The sequence below is a fragment of the Manis pentadactyla genome, chromosome 14 (genome assembly GCF_030020395.1).
Source record: "Manis pentadactyla isolate mManPen7 chromosome 14, mManPen7.hap1, whole genome shotgun sequence".
NCBI lineage: Eukaryota > Metazoa > Chordata > Mammalia > Pholidota > Manidae > Manis > Manis pentadactyla.
This window is the reverse complement of record NC_080032.1, coordinates 70,048,927-70,061,951: the sequence shown is the minus strand read 5'-3', so window position 1 is coordinate 70,061,951 and position 13,025 is coordinate 70,048,927. Positions and strand designations below refer to the sequence as shown.

The following is a 13,025-nucleotide window of genomic DNA, read 5'->3' as shown; positions in this document are numbered from 1 at the left end:
TACATAGCTGGTTGTTTTTTAATCTAAATGCAGGACTTGATATTTATTGCTTGTAAATGTCATTGTGGTTTCAGACCATCTTTGAAGTCTGTTGATATCATTTTTAACGTTGAATCTGTCATCCGTCATGTTAGACATTCCTTCTAACATTTCATCATCAGCAAATTTGATTAATATACATCTATGTCTTTTTTTTTTCCAGAGAGGGAGGCTCTCCCTGTACTAGGCATAGCCCAAAGGGGCTAATTAAGGTTTTTTTTTAATTTTAATTTTTTAATTTTTAATTTTGGTATCATTAAAATACAATTACATGAGCAACATGGTGGTTACTAGATTCCCCCCACTGTCAAGTCCCCACCACATACCCCATTACAGTCACTGTCCATCAGTGTAGTAAGACGCTAGAGTCACTACTTGTCTTCTCTGTGCTATACTGCCTTCCCTGTGCAGCCCCCTACATTATGTGTGCTAATCGTAATGCCTCTTACTCTCCTTCTCTCTCCCTTCCCACCCTCCCCACCCCTGGTCCCTTTCCCTTTGGCCACTGTTAGTCCATTCTTTTTTTTTTTTGATAGTTGTTCCTTGCAAATTTAATATTTCTCCAGCAGCTTACATACATAATATTAGATGGTAAGTATTTTACTAAGGGCATAGTTTTTTTTTTTTTTTATTTTTTATTAAGGTATGATTGATATACACTCTTATGAAGGTTTCACATGAAAAAACAATGTGGTTACTACATTTACCCATATTATCAAGTCCCCACCCATACCCCAATGCAGTCACTGTCCATCAGTGCAGCAAGTTGCCAGAGATCCACTATGTCCCTTCTCTGTGATACACAGTTCTCCCGTGATCCCCCACATCATGTGTCCTAAACATAATACCCCTCAATCCCCTTCTCCCTCTCTCCCCCACCCCTCCCCTTTGGTAACCACTGGTTCATTCTTGGAGTCTCTGAGTCTGCTACCATTTTGTTCCTTCAGTTTTGTGTCATTGTTATACTCCACAAATGAGGGAAATCATTTGGCATTTGTCTTTCTCCGCCTGGCTTATTTCGCTGAGCATAATGTCCTCCAGCTCCATCCATGTTGTTGCAAATGGTAGGATTTGTTTCTTTCTTATGGCTGAATAGTATTCCACTGTATATATGTACCACATCTTCTTTATCCATTCATCTACTGATGGACACTTAGATTGCTTCCAAATCTTGGCTATTGTAAAAAGTGTGGCGATAAACATAGGGGTGCATATGTCTTTTTGAATCTGAGAAGTTGTATTCTTTGGGTATATTCCAAGGAGTGGGATTCCAGGGTCAAATGGTATTTCTATTTTTAGTTTTTTGAGGAACCTTCATATTGCTTTCCACAATGGTTGAACTAGCTTACATTCTCACCAGCAGTGCAGGAGGGTTCCCCTTTCTCCGCATCCTCGCCAGCATCTGTTGTTCTTAGTCTTTTCGATACTGGCCATCCTTACTGGTGTGAGGTGATATCTCATTGTGGTTTTAATTTGCATTTCCCTGATGATTAGTGATGTGGAGCATCTTTTCATGTGTCTGTTGGCCATCTGAATTTCTTCTTTGGAGAACTGTCTCTTCATATCCTCTGCCTATCTGTTAGTCCATTCTTGGGTTCTGTGAGTCTGCTGATGTTTTGTTCCTTCAGTTTTTGCTTTGTTCTTATGCTTCACAGATAAGTGAAATCATTTGGTACTTGTCTTTCTCCACCTGGCTTATTTCACTGAGCATAATACCCTCTAGCTCCATTCATGTTGTTGCAAATGATAGGATTTGTTTTCTTCTTATGTGTATATGTACCACATCTTCTTTATCCATTCATCTACGACACTTAGGTTGCTTCCATTTCTTGGCTGTCGTAAATAGTGGTGTAATAAACAGGGGTCCATATGTCTTTTTCAAACTGGGCTCTTGCATTCTTAGGGTATTCCTAGGAGTAGAATTCCTGGGTCAAATAGTATTTTTATTTTTAGTTTTTGAGGAACCTCCATACTGCTTTCCACAATGGCTAAACTAGTTTACATTCCCACCAACAGTGTAGGAGGGTTCCCCTTTCTCTGCATCCTCGCCAGCATTCGTTGTTCCTATTCTTTTCTATGTTGGCCATCCAAACTGGTGTGAGGGGATATCTCATTGTGGTTTTAATTTGCATTTCCCTGATAATTAGCAATGTTCTATGTCTTTTTTTAAGGTCAATGAACAATCTTAAATGAGGAGCTACTTGTCCAGGGTTCTTTGGTAGGAGATAAGTCAACTGATGTGATATTTAATAAGACAGAGGTCAAGGTCAGAACTCTGTAGCATCTTTCTTTTTTTCTTTTGTAGCACCTTACCTGAGATTTTCTGTGGGCTTATCTTGAAAATATTTAGTTTGCTGGAGACACAATAATAGTCTATACACATTTTAAAAGGGAGCAAGCTCTGTAGGAACAAAGAATTGGAACCAATGAATGGAATGTTGCAGTGATGCACATTTTGGAATCATCTCCCCTTTCACTTGTCCCCTCTCCTCCCCATCTCTCCCCTTTTTAATGGAATACTTTTTTCTATGTCTAAGCTTCTGGCACCTCTTCGGTTCTCCACAACTCATTAAAGATAATGGTTCAGTAATTTCACCTACATGTTCTTTCAGTTCCCTGGACTGGGGAGGGCGTGGAGGGATAGAATAGGGGTAAGGAGACAAGCACCAGAACACAGTGCACTCTGATCAGCTAACTGCACTTACAGTATCTTCTCTCTAGGATTTTAGCTACTCCTTTGTTCTATCATTGTCCAGTTAATGCTTTCTTCTTGATGGGAAATATGGAAGCAAAAGAGGTGTTACATAGTTCTGCTCTGTCATACATTAGCATGACCTCAGTTGGCATGAGAAGCTGATTATGTCTACTTATTACTGCTTTTGCTCTGAACATAACTTCCTGTATTTCTAATTATCCTTCATGTCCCTCACCTCAGAAGCCTCTGTTTATCCTGTTATACATTCTGACACTATTTATTCAAGTCCATATCACTGTTTCATACCTGTCTTTGGTTTTACTGCTTCTTTCTATATTTAGGACACATATTTTTAAAATTAGAACATTTTGGAATGTTCTCTGCCTAGCCACGGTGATCCCCTCAAATATCTTACCTTTTTCTTTTTCATCATAATGACTTGGATAAAGATGTATCATATCAATCTAGACAAAGTAAAAAGATGATAAAGGAAATAGTTTGAAATAGACTTATATTCTAGTGGGGTGAACTATTTATTAGAAAGCAAATTCCTTGAGCGTAAAGATTTTATATTTTGCTAAAGGCTCACCCAGAAGCTCACCTACTAGATCAATGCCTAGAACTCATGGTAGCCACTCAAATATTTGTTGAACAAATAAAAAATCAAAATCTTAAAAGATGGTAAGCTTTCAGCAGGTTGCAATGAAGAAGACAGCTTTCACATAGAACAGCATAAGCAAAGGCTTGGAGGTGGTAAAGTAAAGGAAGCAGTTCAATTTGGCCTGGAGCTGAAAACATGCAAGCACTGGGAGATGAGGATACAGAGACTTTCGAGATCTTTATGTCAAACTGAGGCACTCAGACCTGAATCTGGGAAGCAATATGGAAAAACCAAACATTCTGAGCAGAAATCACCTAACTTGAACTGGCTTAACAAAGATTCTGGTAGAAGTGTGTAAAATTAATTAGAAAGAATTACAAATGTTATTACAGATGTATTTATTTGTATAGGTCTAGGAAAAAGACTCTGGCTAGGGACAGTTAATGTCTTTCTGCACACTTTTTATTTGAATCTACAGCATTTGCCTCAATGACCTGTGTCTTGTCCTTATCTTTGAAGGAGTAAGAATCAATGAGCATTATCAAAGCAAAAGGAGGGATAAACTACAGCCAAAACAAAGAAGCCACACAACTTGCCAAAATTTACTGCAAGTTGGAGGAGGCTTAGCTTCAACTTGCTAAAGAATGGCTTAGTTGTCTAACCAAAGGGAGTTATGTTCATATCTGGGAACTTTTTTTTTTTTCATTTCCATGTACCGCTTTTAATGTGTGGAGCTGCCTGGATATTGTTTCAGTCTCTTCCAGTATATTGGCAGGAAATGGAAAGAACAGCAGAAAGATAAAGCCTATTTGGCCACCACATTAATGTTAGCCTTCTTCTGGTCCTTGAACCAGACTTCCAAATAAGTCTTACCTTTTGTTTACGTGCCCCTTATGAGTCTTGTTTCCTCTCCGTAGTTATTCATGCCTTGTCCTATATTTTCATATTGTATTACTATGGAACATTGCATGATACAGTGGTTTTACTAATTTACTTATCTACTACTGCTAAATCACCACATCCAAAGAAAACAGTAGATGCTATGATGAAATTTATTTTATCTTCTTTATTTACAGATATATTTATTCTGGTTTTGGACGTTAACTACCCAGCTAGCAGTTCCTCTTTGTTGATTTCATGTAGTCTAAATAAGCAGCAGCCATGACACTGCTATCCCATTTAGGTTTGGAGCAGGTCTTAAAATAAGAATTTTGAATCTCCCTTCTGTAGTGTGATATTTACCTCTGTAAATATCTGTATTTATACAGACATACCTCTGTAAAGGGTCATTGCTACTGTATGTATGTTTGGGAAGTATGGTCTACAATGTGGTTTAAAGCCTCAGAAAAAATGTTCAGCATTTTAAATAAGTACTGTAGTACTGATAACTATACATAGTGGTAATACACAGGATATCATAATAAATACAGCATTAATGATATATGTAATAAAACATGGTGCTATTAAAAAGGTACCAAAAAGAGTCTCAATAAATTTTACAATATTGAACATTAGCTCACAATTATACATAAGATGGCAATCACCTTACCCAAAAAAATACTAAATAGAAATTAAAATTTTTAAATGTTCTTAGCAGACAGCAAGGGTTCTGTGGTCTGGTGACTGGGATACGGCATGAGCTCTGGTTCTCAATCTGGATTCTGTTCCTATTAAACATTTTTTTATTACTTGAATGAGGTCACTCATAGTATGTTAATCATGGAGGTCAAAAAAAGGCTCAACAAGTTAGAATCCCAGGCTATATCTGACACTGAACTACAGAAGACTGTAAAGTCTTACATGAAGGTTCAAAAAACTATGTGGAGAAATACTGAATGAGGAAGGTGTGGCTTAACAATCAGCACATGTAAAAAAGACTTAAAGATTTTAGATGATTCACTATGAATTCAATTCAAATTCAAATTTCAATATGATTCCATTTCAACTGCATAGGGCTGCCAAAAGCTACTTCAGACTTGGGCTGTATTAAAAGAAACACAGTATGCAGAGAAAGGCAGAAGATCCTTTTCATACCTGGAATATTTTGTTCAGTGCTATGTGCCACACTCTAAAAGGGCCAAAATGGAGTACATTTAAGTTTTAGATCAGAGACCTGGGAGACACAAAATTATATTATACAAGGGACCGAAACTGTCAGCCTAGAAGAGACTGTTCTACAGTTTTTGAATGAGCACGTACTATTTTTGAGATCAGAATAAAAGATAATTCCATTTTGAAGAAAAAAAAAGTTATGCCCAGTGTTGAACAGGATACTATGAAACTTACATGTTCAGACACTGCTGGTTTTACTGTAAATTTTATTAAGCCTTTCAGAATACAATCCTGCCATACATTGTTATAGTCACAGAACTGCTTTTATGGTGGCTTGAGAGAAAAACTATGATAGAGTCATAAGATGGAATACTGATCAGCAATAAGAAGCAACAAACTACTGATACCACCACACCAGACGAATCTCAGATGTATTTTGCTAAGTGGAAGAACTCCAACTCAAGAGGCTACATACTATATAATTCCATTTAAATAACATTCTAGGAAAGGCAAAACTATAGGGACAGAAAACAGATCAATGACAGTCAGGTTGAGGTGGGTGAAAATGACTACAAAGGGAAATAGGAGGAATTTTGGGAATGATGGAACTTTTATATCTTGATTGTTAGGATGATAGCACAATCGTACCGGTACATGAACTCTCAGAACTCTACACTAAAATGCTAAGTTTTACTGCAAATTACATCTTAACTTTAAAAAAGAGAAAAGGCAGCCTAAGAAAAGAGATACATTACATACAGAACAAAGATAAGAATTATCTTTTAAAAATTAAGGCAAAATAAAGTATTTTTCAGACCAACAAAGGCTGAAAGAACACACTATCAAAAGATACATGCTACAAGAAATGTTAGAGAGAGTTCTTCAGGCAAAAAGAAATATCAAATAGAACTTGGATCTATATAAAGAAATGCAGATCTTCAGAAATGGTTGAAATAGAGATAAATATGAAATACCACTTTTCTTATTCTTAGCTCTAAATAATTGATTGTCTAAGGCAGGGGTCACCAAAGTATAGCTCAAGGGCCAAATCTCACCCACTTCCTGTTTTTGTAAGTAAAGTTATACGGGAACACAGTAACACCCATTCTTTTATGTATTGTCTATGGCTGCTTTCATACTACAACAAGATTTGAGTAGTTGAGACAAAGACCAGATGGCCTACAATGCCTAAAATACTTACTATTAGGACCTTTACAGAAAGTTTGCTGCCCCTAGTCTAAAACAAAAATAGCAATGTATTGTAGGTTTATAGCATATGTAAAAAAAAAATAGTATAATAACAATAGCACAAAATATGACAAGGAAATTGGAGTTTAAAAATCTTCCTGTGATAAAAACACTATACTATATGTGAAGTGGTGATTAATTAAAGATGTGTATTATAAACCCCAGGGCAACCACAAAACAAATTTTTAAAATTTAAATAATAAGCCAATAGTGTACATAAAAACTGGATTATCAAGATGCAATTAATGCTAACATAGACAGAGAAAGAGGGAAAAGGGAATAAAGAAGAGATGGAACAAACAGAAAACATCAAGATGGAAGAATTTAATCCATCCACATTGAAAGTACATTGAATATAAGAGGCGTAAAGATACTGCTTAAAAGACAGGAATTTTCAACATAAAAAAGCAAGATTCAACTATATGCTGGCTACAAGAAACCCACATTAATAGAAACACATAGCTAACTTAAAAACAAATGGATGGGACAGGTGTGATTTCTTGTTATAGCCAAATGAAGTAATTAACAAAGAAAAACTGAAGAAACAAAACAGCAGCAGACTCACAGAACCCAAGAATGGACTAAGAGTTACCAAAGGGAAAGGGACTGTGGAGGATGGGTGGGAAGGGAAGGGATAAGGGGAATAAGGGGCATTATGATTAGCACACATAATGTGTCGGGGGGGTGCACAGGGAAGGCAGTATAGCACAGAGAAGACAAGTAGTGATTCTATAGCATCTTACTACGCTGATGGATGGTGACTGTAATGGAGTATGTGGTGGGGATTTGACAATGGGGGGAATCTAGTAACCACAATGTTGCTCATGTAATTGTATATTAATGATACCAAAAAAAAGCAACTATAAAGCTGGACAAAATTCATTAAAATTTTTTTGAGGCTTAAGAAAAAAAAAAGACACAATAATCTGAGAAGCATTTATATAAAAAAAACCAGATGAATTAGGATAAGACAAGTGGAAATCTTGGCATTCTGACCTGGGGCCGCTCTTATCCTCCTACCCTGGTTGAAGCAGATGTTGTATCAGAGTGGAGCAGGTTAAGAGAGTAAGCAACTTTTCTGCTGCAGTAGGAAGAGGCTCACTAGATTTAGAGCAGTGCGTAACACCCACGCACAATGGTGGTGCCAGGGGAGTTGACTATCTCAGAGATGGGCAAGTGGGGAGGGCCAAAAGCTCTACTAGCACAAGCTTGTGGTCATGACAGGGGCAAGTTTATTCCTGGCTGAGGTTGTATACATTTACAGCAAAGACTAAGAGGGTCCAACCAGTTACACACTCCTGGCTGACAATGAGGCTGTGCATGCCAAGAGGAGAGGTGACAGGGCCCAGTAGAATGTAAAACATGGGAAAGACTTGAAAACAGACTGAACTTTGAATGCACTACTTACCCACACATAAATCCACCGACAGAAGGTAGAAGCCATACTGGGTTAAGGTGGTTAAGGATAATCTCTGTTCAATCACTGGCTATCTCATAAGCCATGTAGTTAAAAGGAAAAACTCTGGGAAAGCAGACTTAAAAATAAACAAATTTCAAAAATGAGTAGAGACATCAATGGTTACAAATCACAGGGAAGAGAGATTTCACAGATTTAGCAAGCATTTACTAAGCAAAGAAACAACAAATAAAAGAGTAATGACAGAATATGTTAATTCGCTTGATTATAGTGATTATTTCACAATGTGTATCAAATCAAACTGTATACCTTAAATATATACAATTTTTAACTGTCAAATATTACTCAATTTGAAAAAACAAAAGAACAAAACTCTTAGGGATATCAGAATCCAGAACTACTATATTATCTAAAATGTCCAGGTTTCAACAAAAAGTTACAAGACATACAAAGAAACAGGGAACTGTGACTCATACTCAAGAAAAAAAACGGCCAATAGAAACTGTCTCTGAGTATCCCAGATAGTGGATGTAGCAGACAGAAATTTCAAAGTAGTTATTATATATAAATTTACAGAATTAAAGGAAATAATAGACAAAGAAAGATAATGATGGCAACAATGAGAGATTCCCCCTAAGGAGATTAAAATCCTGGAGTTGAAGAGTGCAGTAACTGAAATGAAAAATTCTCTAGAGCACTTCAACAGCAGTTTTCAGATGGCAGGAAAAAGAATGAATGACCCTGAAAGCAGAAATTACCCTATCTTAATGACAGAGAAAAAAGATGGAAGAAAAATGAACAGTTTCAGAGACCTGGACAACAGCATCAAGCATACCAGCATACACACAATGGGAATTCTGGGAAAGAAAAGAGAAGCTTACCACATCTGGTGAAAAATATTAATCCACACATTCAAAAGCTCAATGAACTACCAGCAGCAAAAATTAAGAGATCAACACCTATATGTATAAAAACTAGTCTAAGCCAGAGTCAAAGAAAAAAAATCTTAAAAACAGCAAGAGAAAAATGACTAATCAAAAACAGTGGAGGCTAGAAGAGAGTTGAAAGACAAACACAAAATACTGGGCAAAAAAAAAAAAAAATGCTGTCAATCAAGAACTTCATATGCACCAAATTTATCCTTCAAAAATGATGATATACTTAAGACATTCCCAGGTAAACAAAACCAGAAAATTCATTGCTAGTAGACCTAGAGTACAAGAAAGAGTCAAGGAAGTCTTTTCAGGCTGAAAGAAAGTGATGGTAGTTGAAGACTTAAAGCCACAAGAAGAAATAAGGAACACCAAAAATAGTAATTATGTGGGTTAATATAAAAAATTCTGTAAATGTGTTTTTACTCATTTCTTCTTTTAACTTCCTTGAAAGATGAAAGCATTTTTATAGCAATAACTATGACATTGCATTTGGGGTTTACTATATATATAAATATATTTCAACATACTCACAGTAAACATATTTATGCTTTTAACATACTATATCATATAGATATTATATATGACAATAGCACAAAGGAGGGAGAAAGAATGGAGTATATTGCAGTAAAGCTTACATGTTTTACCAGAATTTAGTATTAATTTGAGGTAGATTCTGGCAAATTAATATGCAGATTGTAATCCCTAGAGCAACCACTAACAACTACAAAAAACATATATTTTTTTTAAAAATCAACAGAAAAGTTCAAATAGTACACTAAAAATATTTATTCAATACAAAAGAAGGCAATCATGGAGGAAACAGAGGAACAAAATAAACAAGAACAGAATATATGGAAAAGAGAGAAAAAGGCACTGCAAGTCTAAAAGGCAGAGAGTGTCAGACTGGATAAAAGAGCAGATCCAACCACATGCTTTCTATAAGAGACACACCTTAGAGTCAGACACAAATAGGTTGAAAGTAAAAGGATGAGAAAAGGCATATACTATACAGAGAACTATAAGAGAGAATGGTATATTAATATCGAATAAAATAGACTTTAAGACAATATTATTAGAGACAAGAGACATTTCATAATGACAAAGAGTGACATTAGGAAGATATAATAATTATTAATGTATAAACACCTAACAATATAGCCTTAAAACAAATGAAGGAAAACTGACAGAATTGAAAGGAACAATAGACAATCCAGCAGTAACAGCTGAGTTGTCTATTCTAATTCAGTACCTCACCCTTAGTAACTGATAAAAGTAAACAGAAAATCAGTAAGGATACAGAAGACTTGAATAATATCTATCAGTTTGACATAACTGACATATACAGAACACTGCAGCCCATGACTGCAGAGTAGTATGCACTCTTTAGAAGTATGCATGGTTTACATCTTTCACAAAAATTAACTCAAAATAGATCAAAGACCTAAATGTAAAAAACAAAACTATAAAACTCCTAGACAAACAAAAGAAATTCTAGGTGGCCTGACTTTGGTGAAGACTTTTTAGATATACTATCAAAAGCATGATCCATGAAAGAGAAAATTGGGACTTCATAAAATAAGTTAGACTTTATTAAAATGAAAAAATTCTGCAAAGGACACTGGTAAGAGAAAGAAAACACAAGCAACAGAATATCTGCAAAACACGTACCTAATAGTCTAGTATCCAAAAATTTAAAAAGAACTCTTAAAACAATTTTTTAAAAACCCTGAAAAATGGACAAAAGATATGAACAGACACCTCACCAATGATGATACACAAATAGCAAATAACCATATGAAAAGATGTTCAACACTTTATGTCATTAGGGAATTCCAAATTAAAAGAGTAAGATCTCACTACAAATGTAGAGGGGCTAACACCTAAAACAATGACACTACTAAATGCTGATAAGGACATGGAGCAACAGGAACTCTCATTCATTGCCACTGAGAATGCAAAAGGGTACATTTTGCCTCTTTGGAAGACAGTCAGAAATTTCTTATAAAACTAAATATATTCTTGCCATATAATTAGCAATCACACTCCTTGGTATTTACTCAAATGAATTAAAAACTTAATATTCACACAAAAATCTGCATATAAATGTTTGTAGCAGCTTTATTATAATTGTCAAAACTTGGAAACAAACAAGATTTCCTTCAATAGGTGAATGGAAAAACAACTGTAGTACTTCCAGGCAATGGAATATCTATTGTTCAGCAATAAAAAGAAATAAGCTATCAAGTCACAAAAAGATTTGTAGAAACCTTAAATGTAATATTGCTAAATGAAAGAAGCCAAACTAAAAAGGTCACATGCTATGTGACTCCAACTACATGACATTTTGTAAAAGAAAAACTGAGGACACAATAAAAAGATCAGTGGTTGCCAAGGGTTCAGGAGTAGGAAGGTAATGACGAAGAGGTGGAGCATGGGGATTTTTAGGGCAATGAAGCTATTCTGTAAGATACAGATATAATGGTGATGCATATCATACATTTGTCAAAACCTATAGAATATATGACACAAAAAGGGAACCCTAATGTAAACTATTAATAATAATATATCAAATTTAGCTCATCAATTGTAATAAATGTACCACTCTAATACAGAAATGTTAATAATAAAGAAAGCTGGACTCGGAGTGATAAGAGAGTATACGGAAACTCTTGTACTTTCCACTTGATTTTTCTATAAAACTAAATTTGCTCTAGAAAATAAAATCTATTAATTTTTTTAAAAGTGCACATGGAACATTTTCCAGGATAGACCACATACTAAGCCACAGAGCAAGTGTCAATAAATAGGATTTAAGTCATACAAAGTATATTCTCTGACCACAATGGAATCAAATAACAAATCAACGGCAAGAAATCTGGAAAATCCAAAAATATTTTGAACTTAAACAACATATTTCTAAATGACCCACTGGTCAAAGAAGAAATCAAAATGTAAACTAGAAAGTTTTGAACTCAATGAAAATGAAAACATAGCAAAATATATGTGATACAGGTAAACTAGTGCTTAGAGGAAACTATACAGCTTTTAGAAAAAAGAAAGATGTCAAATCAATAAACTAAACTTATATCTCAAGAAACTAGAAAGAGAAGTATAAATTAAACCCAAACCAAGCAGAAGAAAGGAAAATTATATAGAGAGTAGAAATCAATGAAATAGAAAATAAAGAAAGATAGAAAAAAATCAGCGACACTGGAAGCTGGTTCACTGAATAAATCAACAAAACTGACAAATCTGTAGTCTGACTAACCAAGAAAAAAGAAGACTTAAATTATCAAAATCAGGAATGGAAGAGAGACTTCACTATTGACTTTACAGAAATTTAGAGGATTAAAAGGGAATATTATGAAAAACGTTGTCAGCAACTTAGAAAACCTCAATGAAATAAACAAATTCCCAGCAGGACAAAAATTACCAAAACTGACTTAAGAAGAAACAGAAAATCTGAATAGACCTATACCAAGTAAAGAAAATCTCAGGCCCAGTGGTTTCACTATAAATTATACCTACAATACCTACCAGTTCTTCCAGAAGAAGAAGGAGAAAATTTATCAATGTGAATACAAATTCTTTTAGAAGAAGAAGGAGAAAATATTTCCCAACTGATTTTATGAATCCAGTATTACCCTCATACCAAAAGCATCATAAAAAAAACAAAACAAAAACTAGAAACTAACCCCTTGTTTATGATAGGTCAAAAAGGTCTGTGCCCATATATATGCATGCCGACTTCCCTTTCATTCTAAACATTTCAAGTACAGGAGTATATATTCTCTAAAGTATGCTTTTTTGAGGATTTAAAACATTTCTAAGGTTCTAAGTATTCTAAAATTCATGGACTCCTTTTGGAAGCTAATTATACCCAACACCCCTACAAACATGAGATGTTCCTTCACTGTTGTTCTGGGCCCATATGGTAATCTCAGTAAAGATAATGAAATATATAAGGAAGGCCTGTAGGCAGAATTCTGTTAACAAAGTATTTTTTATTGAAATACAGGGTATGGGTTGATGGTAAAG

General features: G+C 35.0%; 1 protein-coding gene across 3 annotated transcripts in view; it reads right to left on the bottom strand.

Moving 5' to 3' along the window:
- Window positions 1-13,025, bottom strand: part of BORCS5 (BLOC-1 related complex subunit 5) — an 85,534-nt gene that overhangs the window by 54,499 nt on the left and 18,010 nt on the right. The window contains exons 2-3 of one of the 3 annotated variants that reach the window (XM_057491674.1): window positions 3,150-3,198; window positions 2,353-2,440 (exon numbers count right to left, since the gene is read on the bottom strand). The exons of the other annotated variants lie outside the window; for them this stretch is intronic. Of the exons in view, the coding sequence (XP_057347657.1) occupies window positions 2,353-2,440; window positions 3,150-3,167 (106 nt within the window). The 5' untranslated portion in view covers window positions 3,168-3,198. The remainder of the gene's footprint in view (window positions 1-2,352; window positions 2,441-3,149; window positions 3,199-13,025) is intronic. 3 annotated transcript variants of the gene reach the window in all.